The sequence below is a fragment of the Oryx dammah genome, unplaced genomic scaffold (assembly GCF_014754425.2).
Source record: "Oryx dammah isolate SB20612 unplaced genomic scaffold, SCBI_Odam_1.1 HiC_scaffold_5, whole genome shotgun sequence".
Lineage (NCBI taxonomy): Eukaryota > Metazoa > Chordata > Mammalia > Artiodactyla > Bovidae > Oryx > Oryx dammah.
In genome coordinates, this window is record NW_024070189.1 from 41,888,640 (window position 1) to 41,905,762 (window position 17,123).

Sequence of the window (17,123 nt, forward strand, 5' to 3'; positions counted from 1 at the left end):
TTCCACAGACATTGTTTCTGCACTGGTAGATTCACTTACCAGTAGTCAGCAAACTTTTCTGTGAATGGCCAGCTAGTACATCTTCAGGCCTTACAAGCCTCCCTGCTGTTCTCTGCCGCAGCTACTTACCCCTGCCTTAGCACGGCAGGGGCAGCTGGAGATGACACATTTGCAGATGATGCCTCCAGGCTTCCACAGCATCGTATCAATGGACAATGAAATATAAATTGCCTGCAGTTTTCATGTTATGAGTTCTTCTTTTGATTTTTTCCCCCAACCATTAAAAAATATAAAAAGTATTCTTGATTCTGAGGCTGTGCAGAAACAGGTGGCAGGGGGATCTGGCCCTTAGACTGTCCCTTGCAGGGCTTGATCTAGACTGTTCAGGCAGTAGGTGCGTTTCTTAGAAAGGGCAGCTGTGAGTTTATTTCCATAGGTTCATTTTCCAGAGTGTGCACTGAGCATTACCCGCTACCCTACTAGATGAGAAGTCCTCTGAAGGGAAAGGCTGTTTTCATGCCATACTGTTAAAGTTTAAACTTTATTTTTCACATTACAAAATAAATACATGCTCTCGTAAAAGAAAAAGTTAAAACTATAAAATAGAAGTTTCTTGTTTTTCAAATATTTCCCCCAATCCTCGCCCTAATGATTGAGATCAAGGGATAATTACTGTAACAGTTTGTGCTGTGTCTTCTCAGATCATTTTTTTCCCCTTAACAACACAGTATAACAGCAATTAAAAAAAAATTGTTTTTCAAATTGTTTTCATAGTCATTCTCTCTATATTCTTTTAAATTGTGCTTTAAAGTTCATTCAACATTTTTTTTTCAATAAGTCTTTACTGCCAGGCTACTACATATCATACATAGATTAGATTGACCTATATAAAATGGCTGTATTTAAGCCATTTTAAAAAAAATCTTTTTATTTTGAAATAATTTTGGACTCCCACAGACTTGCGGAAAACAGTACAGAGAGATCTATACATTCCTCCAGCTTCCCCTAGTGGTAAGATCTTACATTACAGTGAATTATCAAAAAGAAGAAATTTACATTGTTGCAATACGATTAACTTGACTACAAATTCTACTTGGATTTCACCAGTTTTTATATGCACCCATTATTATAAAAAACATATTTGACCTGTAAAGCAACTGATATGTATATCCCACTTCATCTTTATATTCCTCAGTACTCAGATCTTGAGAGGCACCTTTTTTCTAACAGCACCACAAACCCCTTCTTTGGCTGCAGGTGAGTGGTTTCTAACAGCTGTCTTCAAAGTTTCACTTAGAATGTCACTGTGGTCTGGCTTCAAATAAATGACACACACCCCAACAGTTTTCCCTTAACTAAGGCATTTTACAGAGTTTCTAGTAATTAACACAAGATACACAAACTATTTTGAGCTTCCCTGGTAGCTCAGTAGTGAAGAATCCATCTGCCAATACAGGACGCAAGAGTTCGATCCATGGGTTGGGAAGATCCCCTGGAGAAGGAAATGGTAACCCACTCCAGTGTTCTTGCCTGGGAAATCCCATGGACAGAGGAGCCTGGTGGGCTGCAGTCCTTGGGGTCACAAAGAGTCAGACACGACTGAGCGACTAAACATCATGGAACAGTTTATAAAGATTTCACATTTGAGAAAATTTAGAAATCATTTAAAGTATTAATTTTAAAAGTTGAATTGCCCACAATGTTTCTACTCACAGTCAGATGTAGTTAGCCTTTTGGATTTCTTTTTAGGTTTCTTTGGGGAACAAGAGGTATATATGTGTTTGTATATATATTTTGAAGTATTTATGTATTCATTCCCTATACTAAGTATAGCTTTATATTCTTGAAAGAATTAGTATGTAATGATAATTTTCTCAGGTCATTCAAATACTTTGTAAAAAGTTATCCAGATATATAAAGGTTAAATGCGACATAACAAAATCAGTTGGTGAAATAGCAGCATTTTCAGATGAATAAACTGTGGCTTAGAGAGAGAAAATATCTTGCCCAAGGTCACAGAGCCAGGAAGTCTGGGAGAAATATTTAGTGGTGGTAAAGTGTTAGGGAGGCTGATTGGCAGTCTCACTGTGCTCTGAGGTCTAGGGTTGATTTTTCAACAGAAATTCCATTTTATCAGAGTACCCATGCATACCCAGAACTCAAGAGCCTAAAATTAAACCAGCGAACCATACTAACTTACAGTGAGAATCTAGCTGCCAAGGGGTCCCAATTTTGGTATTTTTTTGTGTAAATACATTCTCACCTTGTAGGAAAATCAGATATTAATCAGAAGCATCGGTGAGTACCTTTACCTGGGAAAAGCATGGTTAATTTTAAAGATTCTTTTGTTGTTGTTATTCCAATTTTACTAATTTAAGATAGATACTACACTTATGTGGCCAAAGTACAAAGCATACAAAGAACTTGTAAATAAAAAGTAACTTTACTCTCACCCCTTGTGCAGACCTACTGTTGTCTAGGAAGATCTTAGAGGCCAGTGTCTCTGTCTTAGTTTTCTGTTGCTGTTATAAGAATTTACCAGGATGGTAGTCCTACGGACAGAGGAGCCTGGTGGGCCAAGTCCATGGGGTGGCAAAGAGCTGGACACGACTGAGTGACTGAGCTTGAGTGGCTTAAAACAGCACAGATTTTTTTTTACAGCTCTGGAGGTCAGAACCTAAAATCAAAATGTCGATTGGGCTACTTGGCTTCTGAATTCTCTAGAGAATTGAATTCCTTGTCTTTTCCAGCTTTTAGATGACACTTGCTTTCTTTGGTTTTGGACCCATTCCTCCATCTATAAAAGTCAACAAAATAACACCTCCAAATCTTTCTCTCTGACCTTTTTTCCCATCATCATGTAACCCAACTTTGGCATTTTGACCTTCCTCTTATAAGGATACTTGTGATTGAGCTGGGGTCACTGGCTAACCCAGGATAATCTTCCCATCTCAAGGTCCTTCACTTACTTGTAGTGCAAAGTCTCTTTTGCCATGTACATATCACAAATTTCAAAGATTAGAACATGATAACTTTGGGTGTCATTGCTCTGCCTACCATAGTCTCCAAGCAACTCATTCTTTCTCTCTTGACCAGAATAACAATGTATTATAAGCGGTAAGACATTTATTGACAATTTGTTCAACCACACCTCCACCTAGCAGGTATATGCTGAAATATATCCCTCCTGGATAAATGTTGCAAGGATTCAATTTAATTAAATATAAAGAGGAGCTCTCATTTTCCCCACTCCCAGTGCATGGCTTTGCACAGCCCCGGTGAGCACCAAGCCTTCTCTGGAGACCACTGTTCTGGACCGTCCCTTTGCTAGATTGAATGCAAATCATTGTACTGAGCATTCCTTCTTGCCTCAGTGCAACATGCAGTTTCCATGGTACAGTTGTGCTTGAACTCCACTGTAGTAAGGTTGTTACGTGCTCAGCACCCATTTCCTGATTCCTTCTTAGGCTCTCTCATCCTTTGTATGTCAGTTCCCTTTCATTCCTGCATCAGGTTCCCAGGGCTATGGTAATAGTATCACAAACCAAGGGGCTTAAAACAACAGAAATTTATCCACTCACAGTCCTGGAGGCCAGCAGTCTGCAATCCAGGTGTCAGCAGAGCCCTGTCCTCTCTGAATTCAGGCTCTAGAGGAGACTCTTTCCTTGCCTCTTCCAGCTTCGGGTGCTATAGGGAGTCCTTGATTTATGGCAGAATCACTCCCATCTCTGCTTCCGTAGTCAGGTGACCTTCTCTGCCTGTGTCCCCCTGTGTCCTCTTCTCTTCCTAGAAAGATACCAGCCTTTGGTGTCTTTGAGGGCCACTCCTCAATCTAGGATGGCTTCATCTGAAAATCCTTAACTAATTACATCTGTAAAGACCCTATTTCTAGATAAGCTTGCAAGATGGTTGTTGAGGCTGTCAGGTCTGCCCACTGTGTTCACAGTGCCATGTCATCTCTGCTCTTTGCTCTTAATGAACTCACTCTCTTCTGAAATGCCCCAGATCTGAAAATGTGGGCACTGCAAGCACAGTGGGCCAACCTGACCGTTTCATGGGTTAATAGCCGATTTTTATAGTCTCAAGACAAAGAAAATTCCTGCTGGAAGGTTGGAGTTAGGTGATCGGTTGGGGCACTAAAGGGTGTTTACTGGAGTGTGCATCTTTGCCTAACTGCAAGTCAGGAAGCTTGTTAGTCATGATTGGGGGTGCTTTTGGCAACGGTTACAAAGGGGCTCAGTCAGTTTCAGAGGTCACCTGGGTTCTGGGCTCTGCTTCTATGGCCTTGGTGCAACACCTTGCACCTGTGGCCTGGGGCAGGACTCAACAAGATTTTGGGAGGTGTGGGGACAATATTCCACCTACTACAGGTGCCCCCTGACAGAATTGCTTTTCTGGCAAGTTCTGGGAGGCCCCTGCCTTCACCTGAATGTGCTTGTGGAAGAATTCAGGGCCTTGAGAGTGTAAAGCCAGCATAACACAGAAGACAAGAAACAGTAGTCTGCACCTGACTCCCACCCCTGCCGTTAGCATTGCTGCTGCTCACAAGGAGGAAAAGCCAACCATCGATGTGCGTTTCTTGTTGCTTTTTGGTGTGTAACGTTGCAGTCCTATGACAGTTTCCATTCGGGTTTCTGGAATTTTCAGAAGAAAGAGGGGGAAGAAAAGGAGAAAGAGAAGAAGAGAAAGTACTGTTTGGTAACACTCAGCAGTGTTTGTCTCCATTTAGAAGACTCCAATTTAAAATACAGATTAGTCCCAACAAAACTGACCCAGGCTGGCTTTTCTCTTTGATGGTTTCAGTTTTGGGTTTACCCATCACAAATGATTGTAATACAACAGGATTTTGTCAGACCAGGGTAGGAATTTTGAATATTTACCTGAAATTTTCAGCTCTAGGGAATAATAGCTAGGAGAAAAACATTATAACTAAGTTGTAGGATATGAAAACATGCTGAATTTCCCCCCTCTAAATTTTCTGCTCTTAGGCATTCTACAAGTCACTTTCCCTTGAAACATGCTCACTTGTATCAAATTATAAACCTTACACAATCTGTCACATTTCTCCTTTTGCTTTGAGTGTGAGGAAGCTTGGGGAAAACAGTGATCAATTTCAAGAACGATTAGCCTGGGTATTTGTTACATTCGGGCCTCCTCTATGTGTGGCTCTGTGTTCTGATTCTATGGGAAGTTTTTCTTGCACAGATGACTTTGCATCCCTGCTGGACATTCTCCCTTGCCCTGAGACTCTGCTCTCACTCCCTGCTCTCTCCCTGCTTCCTATTCCTTCTCCTCCACCTCCTTTGACTTCCTCTTCTGAACACGCAGCCCTTGGGTTTCTTGTACACTCTGAGGTTTTCGTCTGCTCCCTGGATCCTGATGATTCCCAAAGCAGTACCTCCAGCTCCAACCTCTTCCCCAGTTTGATTCAGATTCAAATCCGTCAGCTGCTTATTATGCAAACAGTGTTTGCACTGTTCCTGGGGTACCTTCCATCAGTGACTCTAAATTTGAGCTCCTCGCCTTTCTCCCCCTGCCTTGCACATCTGCTCTTCCCAGTTTGCTGACACTGGGCCAGGCAATGGCCCAGTGTCACGAGGAGGAATAAGCTTCAAGTTATCTGAGACTCATTTCAGTTCTGAGACTAACTTAGCTTTGAGTTATCTGAGACTTATCTCTTCCAGGAGATAGTGAAGGACAGGGAAGCCTGGGGTGCTGCAGTCCATGGGGTCACAAAGAGTTGACACGATTTAGCTACTGGACAACAACAACCCTTCTCTAATGTGCTGTAAATTTCATGAGGGTGGGGTCATGCCATATGCATCTCTGCATTCTTATAATACCCAGAACCATGCTTAGCACTTGGTAGATTCTGTTTTCCTGGTTGAACTCAACTATGTTATAAATAAATGATTCCATGTCTCAGCTTAAATTTCACATTCTCAAGAATGCAACCCTCGAGAACAGGTCAGCCATCCTTATGATATATCCCTCTGACGTCTTATACTATTTCTGCCCAGAGTTTTGCACAATTACTTTTCCAGCTATTCACAGTATTTGTTTAAATTTGGTTGTTTGTACTAAGTTATAAGGGACTTACTAAAGAGCCTTTACTGGTGGCTCAAAGGTAAAGAATCCACCTGCCAATGCAGGACACAAGTGTTCGATCCCTGGGTCAGGAAGATCCCTTGGGGAAGGAAATGGCAACCCACTCCAGTATTCTTGACTGGAATTCCCATGAGCAGAGGAGCCTGGCGGGCTGCAGTCCATAGGATCGCAAAACAGTCAGACAAGACTTAGCAACTAAACAACAACTAAGTTGTAAATTCCATCGAGAAGGTCAATAGTGTGGCTAGAATAGTGCATGGCCTATTATAAACGCTTAATAAAAATTTGTTAACCGACAGACTGAAAAATTTTCTTTCAGGATAAAAGTCCTGAATTTACTACTGGTGGTTAAAGAAAAATTAGATTCAATTGCCTGGTGACTAATTGCCTAATGACTCACTCTACCCATCTATAAAATGGAAATGCTCCTGGGGGATAATATTAGACAGCAGATGAGCTTTAGATAGAAACATATCAAAACAAAAATGGATAAATAAATTATGCAAAACAAGGAAAACCGGGATTAAAAGATTAAGCACATCAACTACAATCTTTCAGGATGTAGCATTTTATTCTCCCATAGGAAATATAAGCATTATTTTCTCTTTCTCCTCAGCACCTGAGACATCATTTCTTGTGCAAAATGAAGTTGAACCAGAACAGGTAAAAATTTGTGTGAAGTATTTTGAAGCATATGACTTAGAGTTTTAAAATCCACAATGAACGTTTGCAGAAATGGATTAGGGGAGCATATCTATCCAAGGGCAAAATGCATTACAACCGTTATGAAATAGTGGAGGATTTGTAGACATTCTTGGCAGAAATGACACTGATACCATCACTTCTATATGTATAGATGCTTTGAAAAGAAAAAAAGAAATACATATTTATATGTGTGCATATATATATATATATATATATAAACATTGAAACTATTATGTGGTCCCTATGGTGGCCCAGGATTAGGGACATCCTACAGCACCAACACCTGTCACCAGCATCCCTCATTTTCTGAGCTTATCCGTCATTCATTTTTATTACAGAAGTGATTCAAACTGCTTCATGGGCATCCATGCAGTATTAACAGCCTATAAAGGAAAAGTGAAGGTCTCATCCCTTCTTCCTTCTTCCCTTTCTCTCTCCTCAAAGAGAGGTGATTGTGCTGCGTTTACTGTCTTGTAGGAGAAGGGACTGGAAGTTGAAGGGATGCAGCCTGGCCTGGCCAATGGGACCTGGTATAGCCCCCAGGGAACTGGATGCTGCCCATAGAGCGATGCTTCTCAGACTATTTGGTGTCAGGACCCCTTTATATTCCTAAAAATTAGAACTGAGAAATCAAAAACAATATGAATTCATTAAAAGGGATAACAAATATGTTAATGCAAATAATATTTTATGAAAAATAAGGACATTTTCCCAGGACTTCCCTGGTGGTAGAGGCATTAAGACACTATGCTTCCAATACAGAGGGTGTAAGTCTGATCCTTGGTTGGGGAACTAAGATCCCACATGCTGTGTGGTGTGGCCAAGAAAACAAAAACAAATAACCTAGTTTTTCCTGAATGAAAAAAATATTAGTGAGGAAAGTGGCATTGTTTTACATTTTACAAGTCTTATTAATGTCTGGCTCAGTAAAGGACAGAGGATCTCATGTCCGCTTTCATATTACATCATCAGAGCCTCGACACCTTCACATCACAGATCATACGGTCGCAACCTCTGGGAAACTGCAATGCAGCCCTCATGAAAGAATGACAGTGCAAATAGCAAATAATGTGTCCTGAAAATCATTTTGATCTCATGGAGGGATCCTTGGCTATACTTTGAGAATCACTGCTGCATAAAACTTGAAATCGAGTTCCACTTTCTCTTTTACCTGGTTACCTCTAGAAGTCTAAGTCAGCCAGGAAGCAGAGAAGAACTGAACAGGGTAGGTTGAACTGAAAGGATTTAGGCGATGGCCGGCCAAGTGATTTGACAGTGGAGAGCACAGCTCACAGCAATCTGCCTGATGCTTAAGAGTTAGGAAAATTTGGGAGCTCTGGGTAAAACGTTTCAGATTCTCCAAGATTTTTTTTTTAAGTTTAACTTGTAAGGCTGGCTTTGTTCTTGAGTGCATTGGGCAAAATGTGGTGGGCTGCAGGGAGAGGGTGATACCGCGGGCAGGTTGCTGGCGATGGCAAACAGGGAGGGTAATGTTGGGAAGTGAGTAGCCAAGGGGCTTCCCTGTGTCTCACCAGATAAGAATGACCAGCAACTACGAGCTGCTCATGATCATTGCTCCCTCCCTGGGATTCGTGCTGTTGGCATTGCTTCTGGCGTTTTTTCTTCGAGGTAAGGAGGGCAGGACCAGGTCGGGGGAAGCCTTTCAGAGTTTTGGAAACTCCAGGAGGATCTGAGAGTGGATGGATTTTGCTTCCTGCCCCTGTCTGCTCTCCACCTCCCCCATTCCTTAGAGTCCCACTTCTATCATTGCCTTCATCTATCAAGGAGGACAACATGTAAACTCATTCTCCCTGAGATGCCAAAGGCTTTGAGCATCATCTCCTGATAGTGTTTATGTTTTGGGAAAGAAAAACAACATAAAATAAGAGCACCTTTGTTTATCGGACACTTACTCTGTGTGTTTTCTGATGCTGTATTTTTGACATCTCCTAATTCATTTCATCCTCCTGACTCCTTTAAATGGGAAGTACTGTCTTATCACTGTCTTGGGGTGGAGGACTCTTCTGGTTGGGAATGCCTCCAGGAAGAGAGCCATGAGTCATCCTAGTCTTCTTATTTGTTTGCTTAAAATAAAACTTCCTAACCTAAGATCCAGAGATAGAACTCTAGGGAACCAGTAAACTCCTTGAAATGTTCACATCTGTATTTTTCAGGGGGTAGGGTCCATGATTGTCATTAGATTCTCCAGCTGGTCCACAACCTTGTATCTGCCCTCCCCCATCTTAAAAAAAAGTTTTAATGCAACGCATAAGGAAGTCATGAACCAGGGTTTATCCTTTTCATGCAAAGTACAGGCACATTTTATGAGAAAATTTTTCTCTATAGTCGTTAATAGAAGCTGGTAGTAAGTGAGATCACTGACTAGCAATAATCATCTCAGCCTGTTTGAGCAACAATAGGGAAACTTATGTGTCTCTACACCTGTCCCTTGTGAACACTGCAAAAGGAAATTTGGAGCTTAGTGGACATTTGCCATTAACCATAATACAAAGTCATGTTACAGTTTGGGAAATTCTGGGTATATGTCCTAAGGAAGTGTTTTAAAACCCAACTGAGTAACTGAATTTAAGTAACTTAAGAATAAATCAGCTTAGGGAATTCCCTAATGATCCAGTGGTTAAGACTCTGCACTTCCAATTCAGAGTGCATAGGTTCAAACCCTGGTCAGGGAACTAAGATCCCATAAGCCATGCTGCATGGCCAAAAATAAGGAACTTAAAACTGTTGTCTATAATGTTGGAACAATCTTGTAATTGGTGGGCAGTAATGAGGGGCCAAAAGAAGCAATCATCTGCTCAGGGAAAGGAGTGGCTTTCTCTGCCAATCCAGTTCCTAAGTTTCCACCTTTGGACCACCTCTGCTCTTCATAAGGCTGCTCTGTGCTTCCCCAGCATTTTGTTCACATAAGCACAGCTACTCTGCTTCTAACATGGCCTTGTCTTTTCAGGGAAATTCATGAAAGCCAATTGTTTCCAGAAACACACCAGGTAATTGATCTTGCATGACTGATTGCTGTAATGATTGTACAAGCTGTTGCAAGCCATCAGATACTATTCAGTGGTTTAATGCCTTGGGCTTGCATTCTGATTAAATATAGAGTTAGAGAGATGTGGCCTTAGAGGTAAAAAAGTTGTGGGGATTCAGCTTACATTAACCTTTGTCTTGGATAACACTGTGGTGTTTGTCCAATATGCAAATATATTAGCAGCTTGCATTAACAGAAGTATGACACAAAAGAAGGAAAGTGATATGCCATTTTACCCATTATTTGCTCAGCTCTGGGTGACTCACTTCAAAAGGTCATTGTTAAACTGGAGTTCATTGAAGGAGCATTGGCAGCATGGAAAATGAAAAAAAACATAAACAGTTTCATTCCTGGGATTTAATTCCTCTACCAAATTAGGCCACAGGACCAGTTTTTGTTTTGTCTTTTTAAAAAAACAGTTTGAAGAGTCTCTGGAAAGTGATTTTGCATATCTGTCCTGTTACATAGCTTTTTTGGAAAAGAAATGAAAGGATTTTGTGTAAACTGTGATTAAGAACTTGTTTTCAATTAATAATTTCATCATTACTGCAATATCTATAAATAAGTAAATATCAATAAGTATGGAAATTGAGGGTTAGCAAGGTAATTTTTCAAAGTCATACTTGGAGATCCTCCTGGTAAACTGTATTAAATACATTTAGATAATGTTTTTATGTCTTGCTAACAGAGTCGGACACAGCTGAAGCGACTTAGCAGCAGCAGCAGCAGCAACACAACTTTAAATCTCCTTATTATAGTAGATAGGCAAAAAGCCTTTTATCTCCTGTGGCCTCAGTTTTCCTATCTGTGAAATAAGAGGCTTGGACTGGATGGACTCTGAGCCATTTTAACTCCTTGGTTAGTCATTTTGTAATTTAGCAGCATCCATCGCTTGCTGGTCTTGGTGTTCTCATCAGCAGGCTGTCTTCTCTCTTTACAGGTTAGACAATGCTGGAGAAGGTAAAGATGTCCTCAGTGGAACAGAAGATGAAGATGGTCTTTTCACACTGTAATGTGCCCCTTTTTCTTAGGACTGGCGATGTGGGTATGATACGTGAATCATCAAAATAAGTCTTAGAATTTTTTTGAATTCATCTATTGCATTGGTGTCACTGATGCGTCTTGCTTTAGTTTCACAAGTGAAAGTTATTTTAGAGACCACGCTTTCTCTGTCTCGTGGTTTCATCTCTGTAGTGTCACTGCTGTAGTAGTGACACTGTAGACTTGTAGTGTCACAAGTCCACAATACACTTGAATGCCTCCAGTGATGGTGAACTCACTATCATACCTAAGGAAGTCCATTCAATCTCAGGGCACTTCTGAAACTTAAAAACATTTAAAACAAAGTCTGTGGAATTACACCATCATTTTGACTTACCTCTAAAAGGCCCAGATTTTCTATTATTTTCCATTCACAATTATGTATCTTTAAAGCTCGGAGGTTAAAGCGTCTGCCTGCCTCTGCCTGCAATATGGGAGACCTGGATTCGATTCCTGGGTCAGGAAGATCCCTGGAGAAGGAAATGGCAGCCCACTCCAGTATTCTTGCCTGGAGAATCCCGTGCACAGAGGAGCCTGGTGGGCTGCAGTCCACTGGGTCACGAAGAGTTGGACACGACTGAGTGACTTCACTCATTCAAGATGACAATAGTGTCTCATCTTTATTCTTGCTTGGGGAATTTAATTTCGAAAACAGCAAGAGTTCATCACAGTAAGGTAAGGTGAATAACGTGGATGTTCAAACAGGGCCACTCCCTGGATGGTGTGACTGAGGCAGTCCAGATCATTTTCTCTAAGTATATAGTCCATGGGAACTGGCTCCTCAGTAAGAACAGGCTTATTTAAACACTTTCAGAGCTGGTAGCATGAGGAACCGTGGAGAGAGGTTAAAACAAGCAGTCATTGACTGAAAGAAAGAATGTGCATCTCAGTGAGAGGCCTCTGGCTGGGAAGAAATGTGGAAAGTCAGCTGGGGCTGAAAGAAATTTGCTTGGAATACTTCCTGGTATGTTTGGCACAGTAGCTACTCATGAAACAGGTACACAGTCTTTCCAGGTAGCCATGCTTTATATTTTAACTCTCTTGACATTACTTTAAGAGAGGGAAAAAAATACCAGTTTTATGACCTATCCACAACAGCCTCTATGTTCCTCCATTGTTAGTTCACACAAATAGAGCAGTTAATAAAAGCACCTCCTCTCACCTGAGCACTTGGAGAACCACCTGCCCAGGGCAGCAAGCCTTCTGCCTCACTCACCTGGTGCCAAGATGAGTGGCAAGGTTGGACTAAGTGAAGGAAATAACTGGCAGCACACGGGTTGCTTCTTTATTTGGCTTGGCTTTCCGCTCTGTGTGAACTCAAACTACTGGAAATGACCAGCAGGCTCAATTCAGATTTAGAACCTGGGGATGGGTGGGTGGGGGGCTATGGATCTAGAATCAGGTACAGGGCTTCAGTGTCCCCATCTGGAAAATGGGGTGAGACTAGATGACCTTGTATAAACAGTCAGGTTTCAATACTTTGTGGGTTAGTGAGACACCCCACCCTAACTTAGCTCATGCTCCCTACCCACCTTCCCAAACCACCACCAATACCACTACCAACTTGGGTCTGACTAGAAAAGATGACAGCAAATACCATGCTCCCTAAACCTAATATCTCAGCTCAGTGAGTATATTTGTGTTTTGCCAGGAGCCATCTACTATCTTTTCCCAAGTATGTTTCTGACCCTTGATCAGATTCAGAAACACTTAAATGAGTAATCACAGTATTTTACAAATGAGAATGTCCTCCAGTAGCCTCTAGATAGTAGCTTTGAACCCTAGCTGAACACTGCAATTATCTGCGGAATTTTTATGTTGATTCCTGAGTTCCACCCTTTAGGAGGTCTCTTGGTAATTGATCTGGGGTGTGTGACCTGGGCATCTGATTTTATTATTTATTTATTTTTAATGCTCTGAGTGGTTGGTGAGAACCACTGCTCTCACTCTGGTTCTGAAACTGGGCACTTCAGACCAGCAACCCGAGCATCTCCTGGAACCTGTTAATCATACTCATTCTCCTCCCCACCTCACACCTACTGACTCAGAAACCTCAGAGAGGAGCCCAGAGATCTGTGTTTTAATTTTTCTAAGTTAAGATGTGCCCTAGAATTTGAGAACTATGGCAGCATATAATTTCTAACAGGAAGGTGGAGATTTTAAGAAAAGACTCTTCTGTAACTAGGGCCCAGTGATGATTGGCATGGCAACAGGGTGGGGTGGGGGTGGGGTGGTAGTTTCCAGCAGCCAATGGCCAAGGTCCCAGTGGAGTCATTATCAGTCCTGAGTCAAGCTAGCATTACTTTCTGCTGGATTCTTAGGGTAGCTTCTAACTACACTCACCAACTTCGCTCCTTTCCCTCTCCAATTTGTCCTCCATGCTGTGGCAGAGGAATCTTCCAAATGCAGATATGAGATTCCTGTCTCCTATTTTCCACTCAAGGGGACTCAGAGGAAACACCCTTGGGCTCTGCCCCAGGCTGCAGTGGGGATCTCAGGGGCCAGGCAGCTGATACGGAGGAATGAAGACGTGGGAGTGAAGTGGCCTAAACTGACATGGAATGTTGTGTGTCCACTTACAGGCACTCACACCACACTTAGCAAATAACATCCTCCAACCGGATGGCCACGAACTGGAACAAGGCAGCCAGTGGGAGATTCAAAGATCTAGGGGGTGGAGGGTGGGAGTCACAGGATAGAGAACGAATACATCCAGAATTCTCACCCCGAGACTCCTTGATCAGAGCAGGCAGTTGGGGTACTGGTTCCTCTTTCCCTCTCTGTGCCATCAGGATGAATTCGTAGCATCTACAAACAACCCCCTAATATCTACTGTGTGGTTGGCCCAGAGGAGAGAATCGTGTCCCTCAAGAAGCTTAAAAATTTAAATGAGACAAAACCCGCATAGGAACCATGCGTCATGTTTGCGTTTCCATAAGGAAAGACTTTACTGGAGGCAGAGCTCTGACAGCTGTTTTTACACGGTAGGCCCACAGTCAGGCCTTGAGGGTTTAGAAGCAGCCTAATTCTGCAACCTGGACCTTTCTAGGCTAAGTGAAAGAGATAACATCTCCTCCTTAGAAGCATTTGCTGTGTTCCAGGGTCTCTACCACATTGAAACATATACATTACTGTGTGTGAAATAGATAACTAGCGGGAAGTTGCTGTATAACACAGGAAGATAAACCCTTACTCTGTATCAACCTTGACAATCAAGAGGGGACATATGTATACTTACAGCTGATTCACCTTGTTCTATGGCAGAAACCAACACAACATTGTAAAGTAATTATCCTCCAATTAAAAAAATGAAGGCAAGATCACTGGATCCTCACAGCCGCCCAGTGAAACAAGTATATTATTCTTGAGAAAACAGTAAAACAGAAAGAGCTGAAAGAATTTGCTCATAGTCCTACCCCTGTGACAGAGCTGGTCTGGAAACAGGCCTGAAGGACTCCATGCTCTAACCACTACCCCGTCCTTCGACCGCCCTTGTAAGATTTCACACATTTAAAACTGAGGCATTGACCGGAGTTGGTCTGAATTAGATTTTAGTTGACTCAGATCCAGGACAACCTGAGAGTTATGATGGTTCTCCAGTGCCAACCACTTTATAACTCAGTCTTCCCCACTCTCCATATTATTTACTCAGAGTCTATTTGCATTTGTGGAGGAAGCTGCTAGTGGAGAAGCTGGCAGGAACCTTAATGAAGCCAGGTGGGACCCATTGAAATGGGAATGTGTTGAACTAAGTTATGAAGAAATGAAGCCAGCTGTCAGCAGGCTTAATGAAAGGTTAACAGGAATCCTGCAATGGGTGGCTGGGGAGACTCTGTCTCTCTGAAGAAAACAAAAAGTTGAGAAGTGGGTTCCCTGCCTGGAGGCAAGAGCAGAAGGAGGAAGCCACTTGTAACCAAAAGGCTGGGTCTGAGATAGAGTTTCATTTAGATTTGTAAACATGTTACAGTCTCAAAAAAAAAGAAAGAAAGAAAGAAAGAACTGTAAGTTCTCAGCTCTCTGAGCATCAAAGGTCAGCAAAGGGAAGTGTTCCTGAATATGAGGAAGCTAACGCTGCCGTGCAGTATCCTGGGGAGCCTTGGAGATGGCTGCTCCCAAAACAGAAGGTGGGTTCACTATCTAATTGTGCTGTTAAAGCGTACTTCTGCAGTGGTAGCTTTATTCCTGTTGCATAAATCCTCGGGGAATGGGGAGTCAGGAAAAACCCTTCACATCCTTTGATTCAACTCCCATTTCTTAGTTGCTGAACCTGAGGCCCAGAGAAGAGGAACGGGTTACCAACTGGGCTATACAGAAAGCCAGTGTTAGAAGAGAGCTAAACCACAAACCCTAGATTTATCTCTACATACTGCGTGCTGTGCTCACTCATGTCTGACTCTTGTAACCCCAAGAACTGTAGCCCATCAGGCTCCTCTGTACATGGGATTCTCCAGACAAGAATACTGGAGTGGATTGCCACTCCCAATCTCCAAGGGATCCTCCCGACCCAGAAATCAAACTGTGTCTCCTGCATTAGCAGGCAGATTCTTTACCACTGGGGAGCCCCAGGTGATAGGATAAGAGTATCTATGGCCATATGATAATCTTCTCAGAATTTTCTAATTCCACTTGGATCTGCTTGATTCTTTACTCTTTTGAAGTCACATTCTTTAAGCTCTTATTGGGCCTGCAACTCACATTTCTTTCCCTTATGCTTGTCTTTCCCAGCACACACTTAACCCTGTAGGACTCCCTCCTGTTCCAAGACAGGAGGAATCGGACACTGCAGTGCAAAGCTTGACTGCTGCTTTCTTAGAGCTGCCGCCATTAATTCGAGTGACCAATTTGTCCCAGTTTTAAGACTGAAAATTCTGGCACGCAAGAACCTTACTACCTCGGTGTCCGACAAACTGGGATGGTTGGTCAGCCCAAGTACATAACTAAATTGGAGATCAAAAGCAACACTCCTTTGAGTTCTTTAATATAGTGTCCCTGCACTTGGCTTTACTACAGGAATTATTTTTTTTTTTCTGTGACTTTGCAATTGGACCCAAGGGGAATTTAATTTCGGAATGGTGGCTCAGACTATAAAGAATATGCCTGCAAGGGAGGAGATTCTGTGTCGGGAAGATCCCCTGGAGGAGGGAATGGCTCCCCATTCCAGTGTTCTTGCCTGGGGAGTTCCATGGACAGAGGAGCCTGGCGGGTTATAATCCATGGGGTCTCAAAGAGTTGGACTTGACTGAGTGACTAACACTTTCACTTCCAGCATTAGAATAGACTACTAAATCTATATTCTAGACCCTTGTTCTGCAAAATGTGGGCCTCAGACAGCTGTTGTCATCAACTAGGAGGGAGCTTATTAGGAATGCAGAATATCAGTGGCACCCCAGACCTTCCGAATCTGCATTTAAACAAGACCTCTGTGTGATTCATATGCACATTAAAGATCAAGAAGGACTTGTCTAAAGCACTGATCTTCAAATGTGTCTGTATAGTGGAACCTTGTGGAGAACTTAAAAAAATCCTGAAGCTGGATTCCCCTCTGCTCTCCTGGTTTAATTGCCATGGGGGAGACCTGGGCTTCAGGAGGTTTGAAAGCATCTCAGGTAATTCTACACTTCAGCCATGTTTGCAAAGCACTGGTCTACAGGGAGGGCAGCTTTGCACCAGAAAGCAATGTTGCTAATTAATCAGGATAACTCTTGGCCTAAGTTACAAGTTTATGTGGGTCTAGCACCCCCATGTGAGTTTGCTCCGAGAAAAGATCAATAAAATTTCTCAAGAAGATCTGCAGCGACAAGATAATGACCTCGATGTCCCAATTACTGTGGACAAGGCCCATTAAAGTAATTAAAAACCAAGATATGATATTTGGCCTGTGGAAAGTGATAGTGAGAAAACAGCAAAGATAAACAGAGAAGGAATGTCTAGAGGGGCAAGGTGATGCTATTAGTCTGTTAAGAGATATCAGAGGGATAATGAGATGGCAGTGAGATGACAAGGGAAATGTGGAGAACGGGTTCAGTAGAAACCTTTGTGTAGAAGAAGCAACTTGGTCAAAGGCAACCCTGTGCCCTTTGGCACCTAACTGTAATAGGAGTCCCCGTGTATGTGTGAATTTGGTGACAGGAGTACAACCACCAAGCACACACCTTTGTAGAAGGCCACTGCTAGTTACAGGAAATGGATATCTTAGCAGTGACATCAGGTCACAAAAAACAGT

The 17,123-nt window shown here is 42.4% G+C and overlaps 1 protein-coding gene across 2 annotated transcripts in view; it reads left to right on the forward strand.

Annotated features, from left to right (window-relative positions):
- The window catches only part of TIMD4 (T cell immunoglobulin and mucin domain containing 4), a 32,626-nt gene extending 16,588 nt beyond the window's left edge, over positions 1–16,038 (forward strand). Inside the window, exons 5-9 of one of the 2 annotated variants that reach the window (XM_040241447.1) lie at positions 6,725–6,771; positions 8,349–8,442; positions 9,782–9,821; positions 10,800–10,819; positions 15,626–16,038. In XM_040241447.1, coding sequence (XP_040097381.1) covers positions 6,725–6,771; positions 8,349–8,442; positions 9,782–9,821; positions 10,800–10,819; positions 15,626–15,636 — 212 coding nt within the window. In that variant the 3' untranslated portion in view covers positions 15,637–16,038. Of the gene's footprint in view, positions 1–6,724; positions 6,772–8,348; positions 8,443–9,781; positions 9,822–10,799; positions 10,963–15,625 lie in introns of those variants that run through there. The other variant, XM_040241446.1, reaches the window with a different exon arrangement.
- Positions 16,039–17,123: the final 1,085 nt, after the last annotated feature.